This window comes from Pimephales promelas, chromosome 18, assembly GCF_988280905.1.
Source record: "Pimephales promelas chromosome 18, fPimPro1.hap1.1, whole genome shotgun sequence".
Classification (NCBI taxonomy): Eukaryota; Metazoa; Chordata; class Actinopteri; order Cypriniformes; family Leuciscidae; genus Pimephales; species Pimephales promelas.
Genome location: NC_142786.1, coordinates 5,541,162 through 5,569,018, shown reverse-complemented (window position 1 = coordinate 5,569,018; position 27,857 = coordinate 5,541,162). Strand labels below are relative to the sequence as shown.

At 38.8% G+C, this 27,857-nt stretch overlaps 2 protein-coding genes across 7 annotated transcripts; one reads left to right on the top strand and one right to left on the bottom strand.

The window, feature by feature from the left end:
* Window positions 1–453: 453 nt before the first annotated feature.
* Window positions 454–8,178, bottom strand: kifc1 (kinesin family member C1). 3 transcript variants are annotated; one of them, XM_089122710.1, is made up of 17 exons: window positions 8,053–8,082; window positions 6,297–6,323; window positions 5,948–6,031; window positions 5,742–5,838; window positions 5,603–5,656; window positions 4,996–5,031; window positions 4,691–4,895; window positions 4,438–4,603; window positions 4,186–4,353; window positions 3,607–3,726; window positions 3,016–3,300; window positions 2,708–2,872; window positions 1,871–2,009; window positions 1,543–1,682; window positions 1,159–1,232; window positions 977–1,052; window positions 454–889 (listed from the first exon to the last, which is right to left on the bottom strand). In XM_089122710.1, the coding sequence occupies exons 2-17, from the start codon at window positions 6,306–6,308 to the stop codon at window positions 845–847; spliced, it is 1,866 nt and encodes a 621-aa protein (XP_088978836.1). In that variant the 5' UTR covers window positions 6,309–6,323; window positions 8,053–8,082; the 3' UTR covers window positions 454–844. The 3 variants fall into 3 exon arrangements, with proteins under 3 accessions (XP_088978836.1, XP_039534762.2, XP_088978837.1); XM_039678828.2 differs by lacking the exon at window positions 8,053–8,082 and adding an exon at window positions 6,642–6,773; XM_089122711.1 differs by lacking the exon at window positions 6,297–6,323 and having other exon boundaries at window positions 8,053–8,178.
* On the top strand, window positions 7,304–27,768 carry znf384a (zinc finger protein 384 a). Of its 4 annotated transcripts, XM_039678824.2 has the most exons (12): window positions 7,308–7,532; window positions 12,090–12,157; window positions 12,480–12,774; window positions 12,872–12,994; window positions 15,404–15,442; window positions 16,254–16,420; window positions 16,660–16,736; window positions 17,887–18,111; window positions 20,835–21,002; window positions 21,190–21,268; window positions 24,245–24,403; window positions 24,529–27,768. In XM_039678824.2, the coding sequence occupies exons 2-12, from the start codon at window positions 12,095–12,097 to the stop codon at window positions 24,922–24,924; spliced, it is 1,791 nt and encodes a 596-aa protein (XP_039534758.1). In that variant the 5' UTR covers window positions 7,308–7,532; window positions 12,090–12,094; the 3' UTR covers window positions 24,925–27,768. The 4 variants fall into 4 exon arrangements, with proteins under 4 accessions (XP_039534759.1, XP_039534761.1, XP_039534760.1 ...); XM_039678825.2 differs by lacking the exon at window positions 15,404–15,442 and having other exon boundaries at window positions 7,304–7,532; XM_039678827.2 differs by lacking the exon at window positions 20,835–21,002 and having other exon boundaries at window positions 7,305–7,532.
* The last annotated feature ends 89 nt before the right edge of the window (window positions 27,769–27,857 follow it).

The window sequence follows — 27,857 nt, the reverse complement described above, 5'->3', positions numbered from 1 at the left end:
TTATTACGAGTAAATTGTGTACTTTTAAGCACTTTTAACTTTGTAAAGCGACTAAATTCGTAAACAGTCAGGACATTTTACTTGAACTGCCACAACTTCCTCCGATGGTTTATTTTTCGCTTGTTTCCTAGTCCATAAACTTTTGCTATTTACCATGTATCTTACGCTTAATTGTTTGGGAAGAAAATATACAATTCCAAAAAGCTTTTCTACTTATATTTTTGTAATATTTTATTCATGTGATGCAAAACTAAATTCTCCGCAGCCATTACTTCAATCTTCAGTGTCACGTGATCGTTCAGAAATCATTATTAGTATCAATAGTGGCTCTTAACATTAATGTTGTTGTATCAAAATCACCCTTATGGTATTACATATTAACATTGAAAGCCTGTGAAAATGTATTTCTAATGATAACAGTGGCTAAATTACCCGTTTTACTATAGAAACAAGTATTTTGACAAACCATGTTTATTATGGTAAAGTTTGTGAGAGAAACAACTCCTTTGTATTTTCACAGCAAGCAAATTAATTTCCCAAGATCAAAATTGTCCAAACTTTGTCCACTTGGCATCATATTCAGTCTCACAACTGCACTTCCATTAGGCCAAAATGGAAAATTTATTGATCTCTCTGAAGCACAATATGCATTTAATGGTTGTAAAACAATGAAAATAATTGTCTGCCAGTAAGATTGTACATTAAAATGCATCACAGAAATATAAATTGCATTACAGAAATAAAAAAAGATGCCAAAGACAGGAGATTAGGAAAAACACAAAATAGCAGAAGTTAAAAACATTTAAAAATGACCAGAGGATGTTCAGAAATGAACTCGGCTAAACTACTTCCGATTGGCTGAGGCTGTTCCGATGACACAGTCGTTCACCTGCAACACAGAGAGCACGAGTTATAGACTGTGTTCTATATTCTCATAAAATAAAACATTTACATGTGATCACTTAAGATCACTCACCTTGCTGGCAAAGCGCAGAGAATTCAGCGATTCACTGAAACTCTCTTCCTCAGGTGAGATATTCACAAACATCAAACTGTCCAAAAGGTAAAGAAATGAGTCACAGTTTCCGTAAAACAATTATATTCAGCAAAAACTCCATCACAGGCTATAAAACATGTACTTGAGAGCATTTTGCTTACGTTTTGCTGTTGCCTCCGAGGCAGTTCTGGAGGAGGTACGTGAGCTTTGAGTTACGGTAGGGAATAAAGCTTTCCTGAAAAGTTTAGTAAAAAATTGAGTGAGTGAAATCATTAATTTTGGTCGAATATAAAGACATTTTCTACATCTAACAATGCACCACGAATTTCAGAAGACTACAGTTTTGAAAATAAGTCTTATATACTAAAGGTCCTTTCACATAGAGGATAATATAACTAATATATCGATATATATTAGTGGTGTGGACACTAATAATGATCATCATTATTTTTCTTCATGCTAACGGGCCTTAAGTGAGATAGAAGAATGTTAAATTCCCCAATATAGCTCAGCATTAGGTTCCATATATTTAGCTAAAAATGTACCTTGTTGGCCAAAGCAGCGATCACAATTCCCAGGTTGGTGAGGGAAGAGTTGATGGCAGTCATTTCCTTGAAACGCTCACCTTGAGACTGACTCTTCTGTACTCTCTCACTGCCGGCCAAATCCACTAGACACAACGTGGCTGAAAAGCATCAATACACAACTAAAATCAGGCATCAATGTGAAATATTATTTCTGACTTTAAAAGTGTGGACAAACTCAATATCACACATGAAGACTACCCTAAATTGGAAATCTACACCACTTTAAGAAGAGAAGTTTCTCTATTATATAAAGTTATTGTAGACGCAGGTAGTATATGATTCTTACACTTGCACTTGGAGTCTCGAGCAGAGTTCTCTCCCTCTATGTCTAGCTGGAACACAGAGTGAGAACGTGACGAGTGATCGTTCATGCCTGTGCGGGCAGTGGAACGGTTCTGGTTTGCCAACATGATCAAGTTATGCACCTGAGAAAAAAAAAATAAAGACGCATCAAAAAAAACTGCAACAAGCATGTATGAAACAATACAAACAAATCAATTATAACTGGGATTACTCTGAATTTGAACAAAGCATAAAAAGGAGTAGTTCACGTCGAACTCGTTCATCAAAATGAACGAATCTTTTTTGAATGGGTTTGAACAGGAGAGTCACAAACGCGCATAACAGAACAGAGTAAGGCGAGCATTTGTGCTTATAAAACTGAAAGTTTTTTTATTTATTTTTGAAATGAGCGATCGTTTCGCTAGATAAGACCCTTATTCATCGTCTGGTGTTTAAAGCTGCACTGAAACTCATTTGGACCTTGAACCGTTTGGTTCCCACTGAAGTCCATTATATGGAGAAAATCCTGGAATGTTTATCAAAAACCTTCATTTCTTTTCGACTGAAAAAAGAAAGACATGGACATCTTGGATGACATGGGGGTGAGTAAATTATCAACAAAAGTGTTTTTTTTTTTTTTTAAGTGAGCAGAGCTACTCCTTTAAGACGAAAATTGATTGCAGGAAATTATGACCATCTTTTCTTTCCTTTTGTATCATAACAAAGTTAAACTGCTAATCGAATGAATGGAGGAAGCAAAGAAACATTAACAAAAAATTATAAAATACTAAATTGTGCACTGATAAATCATTTATAATAATGCGTTTTAAACTAGCAGTACCTCATCCTCATTGTTAACTTTTTGGTAGGTGAGATTGGTAACAGTGATCTCATTGTTGGAGATCTTCCTGATCTCATGTTCAGGTCTCTTGTTTGGTTTTCCCTTGAAGAGAAGATCTCGAAGGGTCTCATTGTAGATCTCCACAAAGCTGGCAGTGAATGTGTACTAAAAATACCAACCCAAGAACACTCCATTAATAACAAACCATGATGAGGGCAATAATAACACTCAGTGGATGCCCTAAAACAATACATCACACCATATTTAACCTCTTTTGGACAACAGATGGAATTCTATGTAGTTCTTACCTGCCAGCCTTGCTCTTGGAGTGCTTTGGCAGACTTGAAGATTTGCTGGACAGCACGTGGGATGACCCCCGACAAATCCTCCATGTCGCCCCCTTCCATAGTAAAGGTCTTCCCGCTGCCAGTTTGCCCATAAGCAAAGCAGCAAACGTTGTACCCATCCAGAGCAGACTGAACCAGAAGGGAAATCTCTTCGAAAACCTCACTCTGTGAGGAATGTGGCCCAAACACACGGTCGAAGCTAAAGTTGTAGTTCTTGTGTGTGTCAGCAGTGCGACCTGTGTGTGACTGAAAAAGAGAAGAGGAAAATCAGAGGGGTTCTTTGTCAAATACTTTTGAGTCAGTGGTTCTCAACTCTGATTCCTAAGATCCACTTTCCTGCAGAGTTTTGCTCTGGCCTTGACATAACTCACCCGCCTTTAACTTTACAGTAATCCTGAAGACCTTGATTAACTTGTTCAGTTGTGTTTGATAAGGGTTGAAGCTAAACTCAGCAGGAAAGTGGACCTCAATGGCCAGTGTTGAGAACTCCTGCTTATGGTTATACAAAGAAGAAACGTCCCTAAAACCAGAAGCGTGATGAGAAGAATTTACCTCCTCCATTTTGGCAAGGGTGAGAGCCTTGTTGTCGTGGGCCGGCAGCTGGATGTGCAGAATATCAGACTGATTGCCAGTCAGCAATGGGCGGACTCTACAAAACACTCGGATGTTTCCCTAAAAAAGAAAAGAAAGTGTGATTAATTAATGCATATATGCACATACAACATGACTAAATACTTGAAAATATTAGTGGGATTTTGGACCAATGACATCTGACAGTGCAAAGCCACCCAGTATAATGGCTGCACCCAAAAATCACATACTTCTCTACAATACAGTACGCAAAAAAACAGTGTGATGAGCAGTTTGTCTGAAGTCACAGTACCCATAAGAGCAGGAAAACCAAAGACCTACTACTTCTGGTGAGATGGACACTTCACTATCCCAAGAGGCCACGGGAGAGGATTTGTGCATGGCAGAGAAGTGACAACTGACACTTATAGGTCACATGGTGAAGTAATTACTTATTCAAAAGAAGTACCTACTCAGAGAGTATGTGATTTCAGACACAGACGATGTGACGAATTGAAACCAAGCGAACAAAAACGCACATAGGTCTTCATCACAGCTTACCTTGAGCTCTTGAATGGTATTGTGGAGTTTCCTTCGCTCCATTTCTCCAGAGTGGAGCTCTTCCCGTTGACGGGCCACTGTTTCCTCAAGGTTCCTGACCAGTTCTTGGCTCTCCTTCAAACTGTCTTGACACCGGCCCAGTGCAGAGGTCTGAATGGAGAGCTGAGTCTGAGGAAAAACACAAGGATGTTACAGTTTAATAGTGTCAGATCCCTCGAGACAGATATTAATTTGGCCCGTGTAGATGTATACCTGTACATTGCGCAGCTCAGACTCCAAATGATCCCGGAGTCCTTCCAAAACCTTATGCTCCTCGGTTAGCTTGCTGAGGTCTTTCTTAAGTCCATCTCTCTCTTTAGAGGCTTGGGCCAGGTCATCTTTCACAGTAGCTAGCTTTACCAGCTCCTCTTCACAATCCCTACAACAGAATCAGGAATATTATCGGGCAAATAAATGAAGGACCACCAGGTTATGATTTGTTATGGATTAATTTTATACAATTTACCTGAGACGCTTTTTGAGACCAATATTCTCCTCTTCGATTTCAGCCTTACACTTTTGGGCTTTGTTTATCGACTCCTTGAGATACTCGTTTTCCTGATTGACAGTCTTTACTTTGCTCTGGTAGTTCTGGACTTTAGTCTCCATATCACTGACTTTTCCCTTCAGGTCCCATCCTGGCCTTCGTGACTGTGTTGAACCTGCAGTTGCTGAAAGTGGATAAATGAACCATTTGTTGTCATGTTAAAGTTTTGGAAATTCAAACATATTTACAAATGGAAACATTTTAACCCACACATATTATATTACCTTTAGCAACTGCTGCAACTGGTCTTCTCTGGTCACCTTGATGGAAAGACAAAATGTATGTTATGTTGACATATTCCAACTTCCGATATTTCTTTGCAACTATAATATCCAAATTCATTTATATCTAAATGGACAAAGACAGGTGAATAGTTTGACCTGTATTTTTGTACTAATTACCTGGTTGTAGTAGTGTTATACAAGTGTGTGTGTTTGTGCCTATGACTTTTTAAAGTCAGCATGAAATGGAAGCTGTCTTTTCTTTCGTAGTGTGCTGTAGATTTCAGTGAAATTACTTCTCGGGAAAAAAATTAATTAAAAAATAAGGCGGGACTTGATTTTGTCCATGGGGAATTGATTGGATCGTTGTTACTAATGCTGTGATCTCATGTGAGTGACAGGTTGCCCCGCCCTCATGCCAGTAAACACATCATCAGAAAAGAAGCCATTGCAAGAGAATGGGTGAGTAATTTTGATTAAAGAATAGAAGGGCATATTTAAAAAGATAATGAAATTATTTCAAAATAAATACCGCTATATTCCATAATAGTCATTTTGATTTCATGCTGACTTTAAAGGATGTCCCGAATAGCTAAATGTTTTGCAATACCTCTTGAGGGGGCAGCAGCCACTGTTGCGGCTCCAATCGGACGAATAGGTTTGCCTGAAAGAAGAGAGACAGCATTTTATTTTAGCCAAATAGAACCCAAAAGCTAAACCTAAAAATTTCTAATTTGTATATAACTTACCAAGAGCTTTAACTGGCAAAGGCCGTCTCGGGGGCGCAACACTTGCTGCAGGTCTGAACCTCTGAGATGGCTCGGTGTCCACCTTACGCATCTTTTTCTGCAACGAATGAGGATGTTTAACATTAAATATATTCAAATATGGATTCCCACCCAAAAGTGAGAATTTGTGTTGAAGGATGTGAAATCTGAATGAACTACAAACTCACTTGCGCAGGCTGTTGGCTCTCCCCATCCGTGTTGCTGGTGTGAGCCCGTTTCCCAGACATTACAGGGAGACGGGATATTGCAGTCTGCAAAACCAAGAGAATGACATGAACAGACTTTCAATACATGACAGCAGAGCTATTTCACAGACTTGAAAACCAAAACAAAGGAGTTGTAGTTGAGGAATAATGCTATCAAACCTAAACTGCTAATGTGTGTTTGTGCATAATACTTCATCTTCATACTTCTTTAAACTGAACAAATAACGTAGGTTGGGCTCCTTATGCATGCATGCAAGTTTATTTGAACTTGTTGAGCCTGTATATCCTATTTGAATGTTTATAATCTCACCTCTTTGCTCATGGATCTTGTTCAGCTCTTCGTGAAGTCAAGCACAAAGTAAATACAAAGCCCAAAACATTAAAAAGTTTAGTTAACGTTAGTCAGCAAGATGAACTTATACATTAAGAGTTGAAATCGGAAAAATACAAGTTACTTATAAAAAGATTTAATGTGAATTAACGAAAACAAACAGTGGCTAAAAACATCGCGACCAAGCCGACGTCATTCGCGTAACTTTACAAAACACCGCACATATTTATACAATTCATTTCTATATATCTTCAAATCCGCATAAAGACTAATATGTAAATTATCATAATTGCAGTTAAGGCATAATTTTTAAAAATCACTAACCTTTTATAAACCGATCTAGTAAATGCAATGACTGGGAACACACCCCAGAGAAATAATCCTTCGTAGCCGTTTGAAATTTTCAAATTGAAAATGTGTGTGTGTAGTCGCTTTTCCCGCTGAGCTGTCATTGGTCGAATCGGAACCAATCAATACAAAGCATTCAATAACCCCCGCCCACATGGGGGGAGCGTAACCAGAACCACAGCACCAGTCAGTTTTCAGCTTTTTCATGGAAAACAATTTATTTTTTGCGGACCATACACATATGTAAACACTACAGAGTAGATTTTTTTTTTTTTTGCAATACGCCTCCGTGAATATATTATATATATATATATATATATATATATATAAATTTTTTCAAATGTGCAAAAAGATAGTACTTGTTGACAATAAATGTAAACATCTTATAATACAATGAATAAATAAATACATTATATAGAATGAGCACTTACATACATAAAAGAACAGGCTGTATTATTTACATGTATAAATGTACAATGTTAATGCACCATATATTTCTATACATATTAACCTGGTTGCAACGTGTTCATATTTCTTCACATAATTATTCTTATTAATATGCATGATATGCAAATACATGGTGATTTTCAAACATCATTTCAACATTTTTTTGCACCAAAAAAACAAAACAAAAAACGACCTCACATGGCGGAAGTGAATTTGGCGGTAAGGTTTTTGTATTTTTGACCTCATTCACAGGAAGTGTAGTCGAGCGAAGTCGGACAGCCCTTCGAGAGAGAAAAAAAAGAAAAAAAATTAAGGAAAAAAAAACGGTGAATCCAAGGGGTTCGGGCGGATTTGGACGAAGTTTCCGAACTGTCCCGGCCCGGAGGAGCCCTGGGGGTTGAAAGGGAATCGCCAGCACCGGTAATTAACACAGAGTTATGAGTCAATTGTGAATTATTTCTCCAAATTTGAGCAACTCACGCGGGCGCTTCTCCCCCTGTCTCGCCAGCCGGAAGTCTGCATGAAGCTGCGTCTCTCTCGCATTGGCGTCGACGTTTTTTTTTTCTCTCTTCGTTTTTTTTTATCCTCGAGTTTTTTTTTTCTTTTTTATTTTCTCCGTGAGACTAACCGAGAGAGGGATGGAGGCATAGGGGCATTATTGTTTGCAAGCGGAAGTTTACATGTTGCATAGCTTTTGGATAGTGCTGCTTTCTTTGCGTGCATAACAAAAGCTGACATTTTAATGGAGGCTGGTTGAGGAAGCCCTGATATCATTAATTGATTGTTTTATGCCTTTCCAGCTACCTTTCCTTTAGATTGTTAATGCATATGTCATTAACCTGGTCCCACTAGATAGAAACATGCTAAATGAGCTGTCATTGCTGCAAAACACGGATGCAACCCTTACAAAACAAATAAAACGCGTCATTGTTCACCTTACCTTGTTTTTATTTCGGCATGCATATGAAATGAAATACGGTCAGTTATGCACAAAAGTTGACTTGGAGGGCTACTTGCACATTTGATCTGTTTTTTTTATTACGATCATCGGTCGCACACACAGATTTGGCGCAGGGTCGCTGCTTTTGTTTTGATGCCTATTTATAGCGCGCGCGATTCTCAATGCAAGTTCTGTGTCTTTCGTGCAATTAAACAATTAGTGCTACAGACAACAAATTGTGTGTTTTTTAAGAAAATTTTATATAAAATAGTCGAAGTATATTTATAAAAAAATGTCACTAACATAGCCCTGCTGAATTTATTTTTCTTTTCTTTTTTAACCAGCCTAAACTAGTTTGCTGGTTTAAAATCAGTATGAAATAAAAATTCACAATATTTTCTAAATGCATGTGATGATTTTATTGTGAACAATTCATCCATGTTTAAAGTTTAGGGCCAAAGAACCAATGGTGTGTGAACTGGTCTGTTTATTTGACCTTGTAATGTTTAATGAAAATGTCATAACTGATTTTTTTTAGTGAAACCCTCAGGATTTTCTCTGGTCCATGTATGCAGAACTCCTCCAATCAATTAGTTTGCTTAAACTCCGCCCCTGCAGGCTTATGTTCATCTGCCTCCTTTTTTAAATGCAATGCCCACATCTCATAATGCCCCGCCCTACATGTTTTTTCAATAATCTGTTACACTTAAACGAATGTCACATGGACTTGACTGGTTTTAGCTTGTAGACTAGTTTGTCAAAACTTTAAACCATGAAATCATTAAAAAAATATATTTTTTTATAAAAGATTTATCTCAATGCACATAATTGTTTAAAATTCATGTGCATTTGTTATCTTTATTCAATCTCCCACCCACCCCAATAGAGGGTATGCATTGACGTCACTTTCCTGTCGGAATACGCCTCAGCTGGACTGAGTGGCAAAAGAGCTGGGTTAATTGGGGAAACTGCGAAAACACAAGTAAAACAAACAATAATCAGTTTAAACTAAAAGTTGGACTCGATATAGTGTTCCTTACAACTTACCAAAGATCCAGTGATCATGGATATCGACATGCATGATTCCTGGCATTTATATGTGCCTGATTTCCACGCCGGGGAAGTACATAAAGCAAATTTGCCTTTTGTATAAATACAATATAGGTAGGTTCTAAATCCATGTGATCACTTAAATCAATGTTATATCATCATATCTTCCATCCTTAAAACTTGAATAGTTTTTTTTGTCAGTGTTTTTTTAAAAACGTTCAATTATGCAGAATATACTATGGTAATTATTGATGAGTTGTCAATATTATATAACAATTACAATATATAGCCTAGGGTATGGTTTTACCCCTAAATTCAGCATATTGACACAGATTGTTAACTGCAAATCCATATTTTACTGCCTGGAGTCCAGTTTTTTCTATGAATTGCAGCGATCCATTTGCTTTTCTGTAGCTTTCGGAGTCTGTAAAATTTACCTCAGATTTCTTGTCAAATCTAGTTGAACAGTCAATCGCAAAGCTCTTTCCAGTTGTAGATGTGTTTTTCGCGCCATTCAGGCTGAAAACAAATGCTGCCATTCAGTCTTTTTGCCACTCAGTGGGCGTAACCGCAGTCACTCCAGCCGACGGTGACGTGACGCGCATACCCTCCATTGCAGCGACATCTCGGCTGCATACGGAATCACATACTTCCCTACTATATAGGCTAAACAACTGTATGCGTATGCATTTCTGAAATCAGGATACTTATAAAAGAGTAGACAAAAAGACCTACTACTTCCGAGATTCTGAAGTGCGCATATGATGGACGCTTTACTATTCCAGATGGCCAAAATCGCAGTGAAGCAACCTAATTGACTATGTAGTATGTCAAGGTTACATTCTTACTATGTAGAACATACTTTTCAGTGGTAATTACTTATTTAAAATAAGTATTTATTCAAGAAGAGAGTATGTGATTTCAGATGCAGCCTTCTTCTCTGACGGTGTTTGGTGTGTGGACAACCTGTCACTCACATGACATCACAGCAACTGCAAACCACAACCATCCAAACATCAAAACAATTCCTCATGTATTAAATCAAGTCCCCTCCCACATTTTTTCTTGTTTGAGAAGACGTTTAACTCTGATATACGTTACAAAAGAGAAGAAAAGACTTGCGCTAATTCCGTTTCATGCTAACTTTAAACCAGCTGAGCACCAGCTTGGCTAGTTTGAGAGACCATTAAAGGGATAGTTCACTTTGAAATTCATTTTTGATATGTTTAAGCTTACCTCAAGAGCATCCAAGATGTAGGTGTCTTTGTTTCCACAGTAGTTTTAATTTTGATATTTTTAGGTCAAACCGTTCTTGTCTATCAGTCTTATAATGGAGGTATATGGGGTCCACCTCAAAGAGCATGCACAGAGAAGTCCAAATTAAACATGATTTAATGACTTGTAAATGTAAGTACACATTGATGGCCTAAGACACGAAATGAGCGGTTTGTGTGAGAAAACGAACTGTATTTATATCGGTTTTACCTCTTGTAACCACAGCCACGTCCAAGCTACGTTGATATATCAAAATCGTCTTCCATTTCAATTTCCTGTATATCTAAATATGTTTAGATCTTCACAGTGAAAGCTAACACTTCTGAAATCTCTGTGTAAACAATGAGTGACGTACACGCGCGAGAGATCACTTCTGGGGCAAAAAGAAGCGCCTTCGCAACACGACGCCGCGACACACGATAAAAGGTATCTTTTCCATGTTAATCAGAGTTTTTATCCTAACCAGACGCGACGGCGACACGCAAAGTTTCTAATTTAGAAACAGTTCCTATTTCTGCGACGTCGCGGCTGACAGATCCGCCCATACAGAGATATTACACTGGTTATGAGTACACATGATTTATTTTTAGTTAAAAATAGGTCACTGTGCCACAAGCGATAACGGATAATTCACCTCAGATTTTGAAAGCATATAATATAGCGTTCAAAATAAATTCTATGCAAACATACAAATGTACTTCATAACAAAATTAGTCAATGGGTATATTTTGTTAATGTTTTGATTTTTAATAATGTTATTTCTTGATTTGATTATGTCCTTACCCATTTCCAATGCGAGTGCGGGCCAGCAGTGCGCTTTCACGCTGTTCTGAATGGCTGTGATGTTTGATTGACGTGTGGCGTATCACAGTCGCGTCGCGTCTAGTGTGGACAGACACACTTGCTGTCGCTGGTTTTTATCGTGTCGCGTGTAGTTAGGACACGGTGTCAAAGTACTTGGACGTGACTGTGATTACAAAAGGTAAAAACGATATAAATACTGTTTGTTTTCTCACACAAACCGTTCGTTTCGTGTCTTAGGCCATCAATGTGTACGTACATTTAATTACGAGTCATTAAATCATGTTTAATTTGGACTTCTCTGTGCATGCTCTTTGAGGTGGTGACCATAGACCTCCATTATATGACTGACAGACAAGAACGGTTTGACCTAAAAATATCAAAATTGAAACTACTGTGGAAACAAAGACATCTACATCTTGGATGCCCTTGATGTAAGCTAAAATATACCAAAAATTAATTTCAAAGTGAACTGTCCCTTTAAGACATCATTGCCTGGTTCAAGCTGTTTGTTCTTCATGGAGGTAATATGCAGGCTGAGAGGGCATGCATGCATTTTTATGTTATTCATTTGTGTCAGTTATGTTTTACACATCGGGTTGTGCATGTATCGTGATTCCTAACCCAACACGCCTCTTTGCCATCCACCGGAAAGATGCTTTTTTTATCCTTTGCCTAAAGATAAATAAAGTCAAGAGAGTAAAAATGCATGACATTTTGACGGATGTTTCAACGAAATTAAGAACATAAATGTAATGCAAGGTACTTGGGTGCCAAAATGAATAAGTCTGGTCCAAGTGAGTGAATAAATCTTCAGGCCACAAGAGAAACATAGGGGCGAGGTGTCATTTCACAACTGTTGGTAAAGGCAGAGTGGGTGTTTTACAAGTTATGTTGCTTTTCAATTGCAGAAATAATGGAAGATTCCCATTTCAACTCATCATACTTTTGGTCTCCCGTACCAACAGTACAAGGACAGGTAGACACCTTATTATTGGACTCTTGTACAGTACATCGTTGTGTCTTTAACAGACACACCATGCTTATTGAGCTCAATTTAGTAAATCAAAAAAAAACAAAACAAGCATACCAGTCTGGGATGGCTAACACCAGCCTCGCACTGATCCATGTGAAAGTTACACACTGGAAGCCCAGCACAAGCATTGAGAAAAAGTAACCCTTCCCTCGCTGCTCTCTCCTTTTCCCCCCTTCATCCTTCATCTGTGTTATCTCTCAATCCATCGTCCTTTTCTCTTTCCTCCGTTCCTTTTTTCCCTTGTTTTTTCCCCCATTCATTTTAGATTGAGAACGCCATGTTTCTGAACAAGATGAAAGAACAGCTGGGGCCGGACAAGGGCGCTTCCTTTCCGCACTCGTCCGCGGCGCACTACCCTACGGCGGTGCTGACGGTGCCAGGCTCGGTCGCCATGGACACGGGAGCCATCGGGAGGGTGCCGAAACAGGAAGGTGGCGGAGGAGGAGGAGCCGGGACAGCAGGGGCACAAATGACTGCCGTTGGAGCGCACCTGCACCCACCTCACACGTCCCAGAACATCACAGTGGTGCCCGTACCAACTACTGGCATCATGACGGCTGGTGGGTGTTCAAAGTTATCTCAAAGTGAAGAGATGTTAACTAAATTTTCAACTTTTCAAATTTGGTCAAAATCATGTGTTTCCCTTGTGTCTCTCAGCGGGGTTGGTGATCACGACTCCTCAGGGCGCATTGGTCACTCCTCCTTCCTCCTCTCAGTCTTTTGTTTCTGGACCACAAACAACGACCATGATTGTGTCCGCTCTGCACCCAACAAACACAGGTAAACAATTTAACTGACCGTTCAGACCCTTCCATCATACCCACCTTTAAATTAAAGAGCCCCTATCATGGATTTTTGAAAATGACTGTTCATATGGTGTGGAATATAGCTCTAAGGGAATGAAAACATCCTGCAACGATTTATATCTGAAAGTGGACCGTATATAAAGTTATTGTCGATAAAAGTGAGAGTCGACTCTGAGTCTATGAAATGAATTGTTTTTGAAACGAGTCATTAGCTGTTACATCGTGACGTAGAGACATACTGGCCGCGCCCAGTTACTGCGCGTGCAGACGGAAGTGTAAACTTGAAGTCTACACATTCAAATACTTCATCATAGCATCATGTCGAGAAGACGCTGTGTTCTACAATGCAAAGATAGTTCAGCCACTTTGTTTTCATTTACCAGGGACGAGCATGTGAAGAATCGGGGGTTAGAGTTCATATTTGTCACGATACCACAACAGTATAGCCCGATTGTGTTCTCATCATTTTAATTACGAATCGTTCAAAAACATAAATGAATTCAAATGTGGATTCGCAAGCGGTTGCTCCTGAAGGAGGGCTCATAGTATATGGATCAGCTTCCTCCTTCGAATCACAACCTGTAAGTATTATTAATAATTGTTGCTTTTATGGGTTTTGAACGGTTTTGTTGCGTCGGGGCGCGAGGCAGTATGTGTGCGCGCGTGTATCTGTGTAAGTTACGCTCAGCGCAGCTTCTAGGTCTCCAATGTCAATTTTTTTAAATATGATAAATGTTTGTCGCTGTTATTGGAGTTGTCATAAAGAATATAGCGTCTTGTAGTACTGCAGTGCTTTATCAATATGTTGTTTATGCGTTATGCTAACAAACAACTGACTGGGTCTGTCATCAGACCAATCACCGCCGATTAGCGTCACGCAAAGGAGTGGTTTGGAAAAATGAGTCGTTGTACGAATCATTTGGGAGTCGGTGAGCAAATCAGTGAAAAATAAATGCATATTATAAGACAAATAAAGTGTTTTTTATCCTTGCATGCATGTTAGACTGTTTTGGGGAACTCCTAAAACAAAAATAGGAACATTTAAAATGCTATGATAGCGGCTCTTTAATGTTAGTGATAAAACCAAAAGTATAAGATTGTTATAATGTATAAAATATGAATTATGTATAGAACTTCAATAAATAGTATTAAACTTGCATTTATTTATTGTAACAATGTTTTTTTGTACATGTACTGTATAAACACACACACACACACACACACACATATATATATATATATATATATATATACGTCCTCAGATTCAGAATTATGCTTATCTATGTCAACAGTAGCAACAGTGAAATTAATCTGCAGCAGCCAGGTACAAGCTCTCCAAGTTGTTTACTTTAATTATTATTTTAATGTTATGTGCTTTGAGACATGAGGTAGTTTAACGCCGTCTCTCGTGACGGTTTGCAGAGAGCTGTGTGCAATCATGTGTTTTGGAGAAGGTGTGGCTTTGGACGGTATTTGCAGGGAGGGTGGGATCGTATGCTTTTAATGCTAGCAGGCTAACATTAGCATTTCCCAGATCACCATTATCTTTTTAAAAATTCACTTGCTTAAAGGAGTAGTTCACTTTTAAAAAACCTTTTGCTGATAATTTACTCACCCCCATGTCATCCAAGATGTCCACATCTTTCTTTCTTCAGTCGAAAAGAAATTAAGGTTTTTGATGAAAACATTTCAGGATTTTCTCCATATAATGGACTTCAATGGGGTCCAAACGGTTCAAGGTCCAAAGAGAGTTTCAGTGCAGCTTCAAAGGGCTTTAAACGACACCAGATGATGAATAAGGGTCTTATCTAGGACCCTTCGAGTCATGACTCGAAAAAAGATTTGTTGATGAACGTTGATGAAGACATTTTGATGAACGAGTTTAAACAGGATAGTCACGAACGTGCATCACATAACAGAGCAAGACGAGCATTTGTGCTTATAAAACTTACATTTTTATTTTTAATGAGCGATTGTTTCGCTAGATAAGACCCTTATTCATCGCCTGGTGTCGTTTAAAGCCCTTTGAAGCTGCACTGAAACTCTCTTTTGGACCTTGAACCGTTTGGTTCCCATTGAAGTCCATTATATGGAGAAAATCCTGGAATGTTTTCATCAAAAACCTTAATTTCTTTTCGACTGAAGAAAGAAAGACGTGGACATCTTGGATGACATGGGGGTGAGTAAATTATCAGCAAAAGGTTTTTTTTTTCAAAAGTGAACTACTCCTTTAAGCAGCCATTCTCAGATCCAAAGAAGCTGTAGGAAGTGAAATTAAAGTGATAGTGACTGTGGGAGGTAGTGAAAAGGGATGGATGATGGATGGAGAGAGGGAGGCACAGGGAGCTCTATATTTTGAGTATGTTCTGCTTTTTCCTGTCAGAGGCTGTCCGGTCCCCTTCCCTCTATCTCCACAGCCACTGTAAGTATAATAGCACATGTACATCTCTACCAAAAAACCTACAATGACACTCATTCACACATCACTAAAGCAGTTATTGCAATGAAATTACAGTTTATTTACCCTGTGTATTCATTTAGTGGTTTTAAAGGGATAGATCACCCAAAAATTAAAACTCTGTCATCATTTACTCACCCTCGAGTTGTTCCAGACCTGTATAAGTTTCTTTCTTCTGCTGAACACAAATAAAGATATTTATAAGATTTGGAAGAAAGAACTCGTACAGGTCTGGAACAACTTGAGGGTGAGTAAATGATGACAGACTTTGGATTAAATATCCTTTTTATACATGGATTAGCAATGTGACGACTAATAGTATTTAAATAACCTCTCAGCAACAACATTTTGCTGTGATAAGATTTCAGTTAAATTAATAAATTCATATAAGAACAACATTATTTTATATAATACAGGGTGAGAAATTTTTGTACTCAGGCATAATAAGATCATTGGTTTGGAAAACCACAATGTTTTGCCAAGGTAGACCTTTAAAAGTTGGGGCATTACAATGTGTCATAAGGTTTTTAGCACACATTTAGGTCAGTTTTATTGAAATTTATCTGAAAGGTTTACTTAATGATTGACTTAATGTTTGTAGGTCATGTCAGACATTTTGTTGAAAAGTGCAGTAAAGACTCGAGTTTCTGTCACAAGTTTAAAACTTCTCATTGGCTTTATCTTCTGAATGCATTTGCAGGAAGAAATTATGCACTTTATATTTTATAATCAATATTACATTACTCTTGTTTTTTTGCCCTCCTGACATGAACAGACAAGAAAGAGGATGGCAGCATCCCACCTGCTGTAGTCATGCCAGTTCCTGCGAAGCGGGGGAGAAAGAAGAAGTCCATGATGCAAAGGGCAGGCCCCGTTTCAGCCCACACACTCGCCACAGGAAGTGATGCGCTGATTCTTGCGCACCTGGCCGCTGGGGGACAGGTGAGAGGTTGCTGAGGTGTCATAATTTTACCTTCATATAAAGAACTTCTTGTTTATAATAAATCAGTCAACTATGAAAAGGGGTCAAATTTATTCTTCAAAAACCTTAAAATTGTAAGAAATGGAGCATATTTATTATTGTGATGTTGCTATATTTTGAAAAGTTCCTCAAAACACGCTTCCCTACTAAAGGTAGGGATAAGTAAAAGTTTACTCCTCACTGCATTTTTCTCTTATAGCACAACACAAGTGACCCGTATGACCTCTCCAACGATGAGGATGATCATCAAAGCAAAGATGGGAACAAGTCCTACAGGTACCTGTTATTGGTTATGGAATATCTTCATTTAAACAGGGGATTATTGAAAAACAGAGCAATTTTTCTTCCATATTCGCTATTATCTTGAAAACAAATTATTTTGTGGTTTTAATTGAATACTTTATTATCTGATTTGATTGATTTTAGTGTGTATTTAGAATACTATGAAAAAATGATCGAACTTTTAACAGTAAAAGACTAAAATGCTACTGTAAAAACAAGTTTCTTTGGTCTATATGCTCACACCAACACTTTTTGCATGTTTATTTGAACTTCATATTAAGAAGTTTAATTTCATGACATTTTGACTAGGAAAATTGTTGTTTTCAGTAGGGGAAAGAACCTATATATCTAGATGATAAATGTAATGCATTATTTAGAAATTATGAGATGTATTGTGATACATTTTTTGTAACTGAATCACTATTTCAAGTAAAAAACTTCACTAAAGGTCTTGAAAGTGCTGTTGTGGAAATTCTCAATACAAATGCATCCTACTTAAAGGGATACTCCACTTTTTTTTGGAAATAGGCTCATTTTACCACTCCCCCAGAGTTAAACAGTTGCGTTTTACCGTTTTCGAATGTCTTCAGACGATTTTTTGATATTTAGAAGAATATCAGTAACCAGACAGTTTCTGGTCTCATTGACTTCCATAGTATATTTTTTTCCTACTATGGAAGTCAATGAGACCAGAAACTGGTCTCAACTGTCTGGTTAGTGATATTCTTCTAAATATCAGAAAATCAGCTGAATGGATTTGAAAACGGTAAAACTCAACTTTTTACCTCTGGGGGAGTTGTAAAATGAGCCTATTTCCAAAAAAAAAAAAGTGGAGTATCCCTTTAATACAAAACGAATCTGACTTCGCCATGAACAAATTCGGACAACCTCTGGTTGTCAATATAATATCATACAATACTACAGTACTCGGGGTAATTCCCGTCCCCAATAAAATACAATATAATACTATGGTATTTCAGGGTAATTCCCTTCCCAAATACAAAACATTGAGGTAATCCCCCCCCCCCCCCCCCCCCAAAAAAAAAAAAAAAATATGGTGATGGTGTCCCATTAAGAAGCTACTATCACTTTCTAATGCGATTTGGATTTCTAATGCAGATGCACTGCTGATTTTTCTCTGTAGGTGCCGGATGTGTGCGGTGACGTTCTTCAGCAAATCAGACATGCAGATTCATGCCAAGTCACACACAGAGGCGAAGCCGCACAAGTGTCCTCACTGCTCCAAATCGTTTGCCAACTCCAGCTATCTGGCGCAGCACATCCGCATCCACAGCGGCGCCAAACCCTACACCTGCTCCTACTGCCAGAAAACCTTCAGACAGCTCAGTCACTTACAGCAGCATACACGGTATGTGTGTGTGTATGCGTGTGTGTGTTGTGTACCTTGCTATTTAAAGTATGCACCACTACACCTCCTACAGGATGGACCCTCGTCTTGCCAGGGCATGGTTTAGTTGGCCTAGTTGTGCTTTTGATTAAGATAGGCATGTTTATCTTTCTCTTTTTCCATTCTCTCTTCCTCTAAATACCTCCCTGCCCTTTCCCACCCTGATGCTGTGACGTTTGGGCTTGCACACACACTAATTTAAACAGGATTATATATTCTCTGAAGAATGAAGCAGATCTTTTTTTCACTCATGCTGATCTCATTGCTCATCTGCTTTTCTTATTTCACACCGCAATGACTAACTTTCATCTTCTTCATCTGATACACTTTAAGTTTGTCAATGTCGTGTGGCCATTTATACTGGCATTGTATTCTTCATTATGCACTTTCATAAAGTTTTTTAAATTCACATCATATACACAAAAACATGTGACTTTGCCTCAACAGAGGCTGTGATTGGATATCTGGACTAACTAGCAGATTAGTTTCGTTGCACAGTGACAGCATCTCAAATGTTGGTTTAGTTGTTCTGAAATATCTTCATCAGAATGAGAAGTCCCTCCCAGAAGCGTCTTACACGATTGCGTTGCCAAACACCAGCATCTGAACACAAGTAATTTATGATGGAGAAAACTGTGGCTTACCTAATTGCAGCAGCTTCCATTTTTACAACAGACTGATCTGATGAAATGGCAAATGTATGACATGGCAATTCGTATTTTCATTTTTGGTGTGCTATCTACACGCATAAATGCTGAAAAAGTGGGCAGACCCCAGCGGAGATAGAGGGGACGAAATAAATGCTAAAACACTCTATCCTGATCGTTTTCAATACTCGCAATTCCAACTCCTGACTCGCTACAGTGGTTTTTGACGAAACAAGCTGCCAAGGCTATAGCTCGTTCCAAAAGCGTGGTGAGCTGAAACGTGCGTCACGAAGAACCGCTAACATCCAATAGGAAAATTCTGCAGTAGCCACCGTTCAACCTGAAGAGGGCAGCACGAAGACGTTTTTAAACCATATATTGTAGAAATAAAACACTTTATACACAAATGTCAAAAAAGTTACTCGAATAAATGACTGGTATTAATAAAGATCCATTCTTACAGATCATTAACTAAAAAAGTTTGTTTAGGGTTTAGTCACTCTTTAACGTTACATTACTGTATGTATAAATATATGGCTTACCCCAACCCTGTCCCTTAACCTACCCGTCACTGGGGTTAATACCATTTATTAGTCTTCCCCTACAATCCTAGGAAAAAAATATCGCTCCCCAGATGTAGATCTACATTTTGTTTCATTTCGCTCAGACATTTAACAGTGTGTACACACACATGGAATCCCTCGGACATTTAACAACATAGACATACACGCGGATAGCTCAAAATGCATGTAGATAACATATGTTGTTTGTTTACGCAAAAGTCATTATGCCAAGTTGAGATACTTTGTGCCAATTTACCAGAAATTGAGATTGTTTTTCTCTTGAACACATGGAACATTTATTCGCAAATGTTTTATGCAATATTCCAATTTTGCGCATAGTTAAAATTACAACCTTGCTAATAAAGCCGGCCGTTGTGAAGACTCACTCCGATGGCGTGGACGTAGAAGTTAAGATAAACATGTTGTGCAGTTAGCGCTGTACTTGTGTGTTTAGCTCCAACACTCCACATTTACACTTAGAAATTAGCCTAATATTAGTGCACATTTATCCAGGTTAATGATAAAGGGATAGTTGACCCAAAAATTCTGTTATCATTTACTCACCCTCAAGTTGTTCCAAACCTGTAAACTTTTATTTTATCTGCTGAACACAAAGGAAAGATGTTTTACTATTGAAGTCTATGGTGCCCAATAACTTAAACAAACTTGTTGGTTCTTCAAAATATCTTCTTTTGTGTTCAGCAGAACAAATACATTTATACAGGTTTGGAACAACTTGAGGGTGAGTAAATGATGACAGAATTTTCATTTTTGGGTGAACTCTCTATCGGGCCTGCCCAGCCGTGTTTATGATCGGCCACTGCGTGACTACGCCAGTTCCTGTGGAGTTTTTTTTCCTTGACGTTTAGTCGACTATTGGGGGCAGCCTTAATAATTTTTGACTTTAGTCCCTTTAGTGTGTAAAAACTACACTACTTGACAGTGAATACAGTTAAATGGGCTCCTAGCTGGCCTGAAGAATATAAAGCGTCATTTAGTCTTTGATTGCTTCTGTTTTACTTGAGCTTCTTCTCTACATTATTTGGCATGTCATGTCCTTTTCCTCTCATTTCCATGTCATTTTTATGCTATTAACAACAAGAATGAGTCTTTAATTGAATTTCATCTCACTCTATCTTCACCATATCTGTTTCATCTGCTTCATTCTGCTGTGGTTTAAAGGCTCTGGGGTGGTTTCATATAAACCTATAGTTAGGAAGGGGGAAAGGATGCTGGTGAGAGAGAGAATGAGAGAGAGAGAGGATAAGATGAAGTGCCTTGTGTTTTTGTGTGCTGCGTTTCGTAACCCAGACACCACAAAGAGCACCGTCACATTGCTAAAAGCATGAAACCTACAGCAAATCCTTATGCTACAGTCATGATTTGATCCACATAGGGGTCATTTATTGATTTATTGGTGAATCTCTCTCTGTTTTGTCTCTCTTTTCATCCCCTTCCCTTCATCCCTTGTTAGAAACCACACAGAGGGCAAACCGCACAAGTGTCCTCACTGCTCCAAATCGTTTGCCAACTCCAGCTACCTGTCCCAGCACATCCGCATCCACAGCGGGGCCAAACCCTACACCTGCTCCTACTGCCAGAAAACCTTCAGGCAGCTCAGTCACTTACAGCAGCATAACAGGTAACAGACAGGGAGAGAGAGAATCAGTACTGGACTATTACAGCTCCTCCTCGCATCCTTTTCCTCTTTCCTTCCTCCTCTGTTGTCTGTCATCTGTCATGCTGTAGTCGTGAGGATTGTGTCGTCTAGACGCTGCAGAATGTAGTCATGTGATTTTCAAATTAAATGCTACTGTTTTGTTTTAAAGGATTCACACTGGTGATCGGCCGTACAAGTGTGTCCATCCCGGCTGTGAGAAAGCTTTTACCCAACTATCCAACCTCCAGGTAACCATATTCAGTGATGCTTTCACGCATTTCAGCTTTCTGTAGAAGTGACTGAAATCCTGTGGCTCAAGAAACTTGTATCTGATCAGCATAAATTGACACTAGGGTTAAGAACAGTGTTTTTAATAAAGTACTGTACCAAATAATTTTGAATGAGCTTTGGTTCCACTGCAGACTGAACTACACTGAAAATTACTATTCAGAAAGGCCATATGCAAATGAAAGCCCACTTCAGTTCCAAAATTATTGACTTTTCAGTTCGTTTTACTGAATCAAAAACCCTTATCAATCAGAATGTGTGGTTGCTGCATTATCCGACTCGTTCAAGCCCCTTTTACAGAGAGATTCCGGAAAATACACGGATAATGTGACCCGGCATTTGATTGTTTGATTTCGGTTCATTCGCACTGCCAGTTATTTGCCGGCATCTGTGAGTGCGTTCACACCATAGACTGTAAAAAATATGGACAAAGCGTCTGTGACGTCACCCATAGACTCTCTGAAGAACAGTTCTGAGGCTGTTTATAGATACAGTCGGCAACGCGTCATAGTTGGGGGGCGTGGTCGGCGTGGGGGAAAGCAGCGCGACCATCCTATGTATTTGAATGACAAAAATGTCATATTGGGAGTCATTTATGCCTGCCGACCGGCAACGATACATTGCAAATTTAACTGTAATAGGTTATGATTGCCCTTATTTAATTAAAAACTGGGCCAAAGACCCAACCAAATGGCCGGAGGTGTCGTTTCCAGACTATTATATCTGGTTGAATCTTCAGGTAAGACATCGCGGAAGCTACCGGCAACACAAGCCTGTAACTCAATCAACTTGCGTATAAGTTACTATAAGTCCATAAAACCATGTCACTTACCAATTGTACGTATGCTTCACTCCAAACTATTAATCCTTTTGTAAAACGGTGATCAAAGTAGTCGCTACGAAGTTGCAGAGGGACTTTGCTGACAGTTATCCGAATTCTCACAGACTGCAGTCTGATAACCTTCAGCTGATAACGCTAATAACATCCCTTATGAAAAACAACTAAAGGAATCTTGTAGTATTTTAGGACAAACTATTATAGTAACGTTAATCCTATAGGAATACTATAGTATTTTGGGACATAGCCTAGAAGTATAGGTATTAATGAACATCACAGAAGTATTATACACTACTATAGAATACTAATAGCCATAGGATTACTATAGTTCTTTTTCGTAAGGGACGTAACGTCAGACAAATCTGGCCCACTGCCTAATACGAGTTAAACATCTACTACTATATCACACAGGGACCTCTACTCACACAGTAATCTAATAAGATATGATTAATTTTGCCATTTTGTCCTCCTATCCGGTTCTGCATGTATGTAAGAAAGGCTGTAGAACTTCAATTTGTAATTTGTTAGTTTATTGGTGGTACAGAAAACGACACCGCAACCCTTCGGCATGATTGTCCCATGTATTTCAATGAGCGCCAAGGCAATGATTTCCCCCACGGGCTAAATTCACACCACGTGACGGGGCGTTCCCGGGGGCGTTCCCAGACCAACCGACTGTATCTATGGGGGGTATGGGCGGCGCCATACTGGAAAATCTTGGGAAATACAAAATACAAATGTTCAGAAAGGAAACAGAGGTGGTATGATGTGTTGTGTCAGATCATGGCCGAGACGTGAAATTCACTCGGTGCAGCCCGTTATCAGCTGTCAATCAAAGTTAACCGCCCTTATTTGTCATACGTTATATCTAAATATGATATAAACTAACGAGTTAGAAAAAAATTCACCCCCCTCACAGTTGTCAGGCACACGGAAAATATTGAAGATTACAATAAAAGTCCATGGGACCAAACTGTAAACATGAATTTATGCTGTGAAAACGGATATTTTAACATGACGTCTATGGATATTTGCTCCCTTTTGGGACCGGCCTCTAGTGGATTTGAGATGTATTGCAGTTTATCGCACTTCTGGGTAGGCTTCAGCTTTCAGTTTAGAATGTTGCCGCTTGGTTCACAAACAACCCGGAAAGATCCCGGAAAGACGCATGACGGATGAGACGTGTAATGTACGCGTCAAAAACATGTACACGCGCATACCATTCCACAAAGCGGGTGAACGAGCTCAGCTTCAGCGCGGATAGTGAGGAGCTCCTGGTCTCTGCTTCGTTCCAGTTTGCAGACATTTGTTCGTCCTTTCTTTGTTGATGACGAACACAAACTTTCTTCTAAGAGCAACAGAGTCGCACGATGGCACGAGCTTCATCACTATGACACACCCCTTACGGCATTGGTCCTGGCTTTTGTTCACACAGCGCGCGTTCCGGGACTGATCCCGGCAATGTTACTAGGTCCCCAACCCGGCATCGATGCCGGTGTCAATCCCGGGTCGTGTTTGCGTTCACACAGAAGGCGTTCTGGCAATTTCCCGGGATCAACGCGCTGTGTGAACCGTAAATCAACTATTTTGTCACTTGAGACCTAATTCAGTTTAGTAACTGGTTGTTCATCTTTCTGTGTGATGCAAAACTGAATTTTCAGCATTATTATTCCAGTTCTCAGTGTCACATGATCCTTCATAAGTCATTCTAATATGCTGATTTGGTGATCAATAAATAATTGATTACTATTGTCAGTTGAAAACAGTTCTGCTGCTTTTATTTGAAATAGAAATATTGGGTATCATAAAATGACATTAATAAGGCTTTACTGTCACTTTTGATCAATTTAATGCATCCTTGCTGAATCAAATAATGAATTTCTTTAAAAAAAAAAAAACTTACTGACCCCAAACTTTTGAACTATAGTGTAGTTGGGTCCAAATATTGAATTGCATTTATGTCATTAAAGGTTTTGTAAAAGTGGCAGTAAATGCATTACATTGGCATTGCACTCCTTATGATTCCCATCCCTTACTGACACTAAACTAATATAAATAACTTCCAAATATTTGTATTAATTCAGACTGTTTTTTCCAGTCTCATCGAAGACAGCACAACAAGGACAAGCCATACAAATGTCACAACTGTAACCGCGGTTATACAGATGCGACCAGCTTGGAGGTTCACTTGTCTACACATACGGTGAAACACGCCAAACTCTACTCCTGTGGCCTCTGCAACCGCGCATACACATCTGTAAGATCCCACCCCCTGAATCCTTCATTGACCATCTTGTCATTCTCCAGTTTTATTCTCCTACAGTTAGAGATAGGAGTTAGTCAAAGATGTTTGAGTTTGACGCATTTTTCTTACTTTTCTAGGAGACGTACCTGATGAAACACATGCGGAAACACAACCCAGACCCTCTGACGGTGGCGGCTGCAGTGGCTGCCCAGCAAGCCCAGCAGGGCCAGAACCCGGGTCAGCCCTCGGGTGGAGGAAGCGGCAGGGGTCGCGGGCGAGGTAGGGGCGGCGGAGCCGCGGGAGCCAGAGTGGGACCAGCGGCGCAAGCCCAGAACCAGCCCAATCCCAACGTGCCAACCAGTTACTCTGTCACGGAGGGAATACCCTGCCCTTTCGACCTGCATCAGTACAAGACCGTGTCGGCTGGAGAGATCCAGTACAAGCCTGTCAGCGTGGCCGACCTGACGGCCCACAAAGACCTCTGCCTCACCGTCTCCACCTCTGCCATCCAGGTGGAGCACATGAACTCGTAGAGCAACTCGTGGAGAATGAGAGCGAGGAGGTGGGGTGAGGAGAAATGGACCATGAATTGGGAAGGAAATAAAAACACTGCCTTGGGACAGAGGAGGATTTCCACATTCAGACTGGTAGGACGAAGGGAGGGAAGGATGGCAGATGGAGGAGAAATGAAGAGATGAACTCTTTGGATTGTCTTTCTTTAGACTTGCTTTGCAGTGTCACAAAAATCGCCTTAAGCATGATGACTATTTTCAGTTAGCGACTATTTAAATATATTCAATACTCAACCCCTTTTTCCACTTTAAAGTGCGAAAATCACAATAATTTTCTCCATTGGGAAATCAATTTTTTAGGGTGTGTTCATAGGGCATGTTTGGTTTGACTAAAACGAACCCTGGTGCGATTGCTCGGTTCATTCGAATAAGTGTGAACTCTGGTGCGCATCAAACAGCGGAGCGAGATCGCTGAATAGATGGGTCTCGATACACTTCCAAACAAACTCTGATACGGTTCAAATGTAATATGAACGCAGCACGAATCAAAGACATGCAAACTAACCAAAAACAGGACATGATGTCACAAGATGCATTCCAGTTCTCAGCTGGTCAAAACATGTATGTAGGCTACACACATTGAGCCTAGAATACAGCATTTTTTGGATGTTCAGTAAGTTCGGTCTCAAAATATACGTTATAAAAGTTGACCAATCAGGTTGTGAAAGTATCCCAATGCCTTTAGGTTCGGTATCTTTAGTTTCAGTGTTAAAAACCGAGCTACAACCCTAACTTTTGCCTTTAGGTTCGGTATTAAAAATGCTAATGTGAACACCCTTAGACATTCAAACCAGGCCTACTGTGAGCTCCAAGGTTCAATTAATGGTATATGCTTCTATTGAAGCCACGAATCCGCATTATTTCACCTTATTTTTTTATTAAATAATTGTTTAATAGTGATGAAAAACTATATTAGCCATGATTCGGCAAAGAAATCTCCAATAAGCTAATCACAACAAGCTAATCGCACCAAGTGCTAGAACCTTTTTTCAAAATCAAAATCAAGGTGTGTGATGAAGATTCACCCTATAGCTAGTTGGTTTGGTTCATGGATTATAGCTTTAATTATTATTTATTTAAATCCCTATGGGAAAAATACTTCCAGACACCAAGGCCATTGAAAGTTACACAGCAAGAACCATGGGTTATCATTCTGAAATGGGGATTTGTGAACCTCTCAAAGAGTTTCCAATGATTTGAGAGCTAAAGATTGACATAACTGACTTCAAAACCTTCAAAACATCGTGGTCTTACACCTTATTTTGAGAACATATTTCGTCTACTTAAATAAAATTGATATTGAACAGTTCGTACATGTTTTCAAACTATTTTATTTCAGAGAATAAAGCATTATTAGTGGAAAAGGGATAATTGAGCAAATTTATTTTATGTTGGTGATTAAAATTGGTCCACAATCAAATTTTTTCCATTACTACCTAGATGAACATACAAACTTAAAATAAAAAAGAATTTCCTTCAGGGATTGTGAGAGTATGAATAAAAACACTCCGATATACATCATGACGACTTCATGAGTAGCTGCTGATAAAGACTACCACATGCTTTTATCAAGCTGTAAAAAACCGGCAAGTTTACTTTTTCCAATTTATAAATGTTACAAATGCTGGTCAAAAAAATAGACAGAAACCAAAGTATCCGATAAATGAATTGTACAGAATTGCATCTAGTTTACATGAAATATTTCGCAGGAAGATGCACACACATACCTGCGGCATTTAAACAGGTCAATGCGAATAGTTCACCCAATAATTGCATTTAATTTTGTTCCAAATGCGTATGACTTTCTAAGCACTTATGGAGTGTTAATGGCTTTTATGACACTGCTTTGCAGGCCTCCTGATTGACATGTCAAGTAAACGTGCAACTGGTTTGTCACTACCAGCCCGAGACCTGTTGGAAAGAGGAGGCCAAGACTGCACTAAAGGGACAGAAGCTAATGGTTTATGGGAGATGGCACTTAAATGAACTTTTTTTTAATCATTGTTTCTGTTTTCGTCGTTACATTTTAGCCATTTATCATATGTATTTTTCTATTGTCCTTGTGTATGGATGTTGTATGTGTTTGAGTGTGTGAAGGGTTGGTTGAAAAAGCATGTCAGAGAACAGTTTAAGAAGGAGATGAATGTGTGAAAACATCTATAAAGTTTTTTTTTTGTCATTTTATATGTTCTTGACCTTCCTTACAAAGAGTTTTTGTTTTTTGTTTTTCAGAAAGGAAGGAAGGGGAAAAAAATATTGTGCAGACAACAATTTGGTTACCAGGTACTATTTAGTAGTGTTTTTTTAAGAAAACCTTTAATACTAGTTATTATTATATTAACTGTTATTTTTTATGCAATTATTACTATCATCATTATCCATTGGGAGTTACTCTCTGTGTGTGTGTGTATAAATATAGAGATGAGGTGTTCATTCTAAAAGGGAAGGATTGTCTTTCTGGTCCAGCTGAAATATGATTTTTAAAAAATGTATTAAAGGCAACATTAGAGATCAGAGTACAGGATGTTAACATATTGCTAAACCATCCGATCACTGACTTACATGATGCCGTCTGTGTCCAGTAAGCAGCCAGGTGACTGGCTAGTCCTCCACGTATAATCCTCGTTGTATCCATATATGTCTTTGGAAAATAACACGGTTCTCAATATTATTATTAATGTTACTTCTGTCACTCCTAATACTTATTATTAACTACTCTTTAAGATGACTTTGCTGTATAGATCAACACTCATTCATCTGACGTAACTATTTCTCCTAATATGAACAATAAAAAAGATAAACAGATTTTATTTTGAATAGTCATGTTATTGTCTAATGCAATTTGGATTAGAAATTACAATTTGCTGTTTGATGTTTCTTTTAGATTTTTTAAG

Coding starts and splice junctions, on each gene's coding strand:
- kifc1 (XM_089122710.1), bottom strand. Junction 1,683..1,870: donor TCGAGACTCCAAGTGCAAGT/GTAAGAATCATA, acceptor GATGCTTTTCAG/CCACGTTGTGTCTAGTGGAT. Junction 1,233..1,542: donor TCGCTGCTTTGGCCAACAAG/GTACATTTTTAG, acceptor TAAACTTTTCAG/GAAAGCTTTATTCCCTACCG.
- znf384a (XM_039678824.2), top strand. CDS start 12,095: ATGGAAGATTCCCATTTCAACTCATCATACTTTTGGTCTCCCGTACCA. Junction 15,443..16,253: donor CCTCTATCTCCACAGCCACT/GTAAGTATAATA, acceptor TGACATGAACAG/ACAAGAAAGAGGATGGCAGC. Junction 18,112..20,834: donor CACTTACAGCAGCATACACG/GTATGTGTGTGT, acceptor ATCCCTTGTTAG/AAACCACACAGAGGGCAAAC.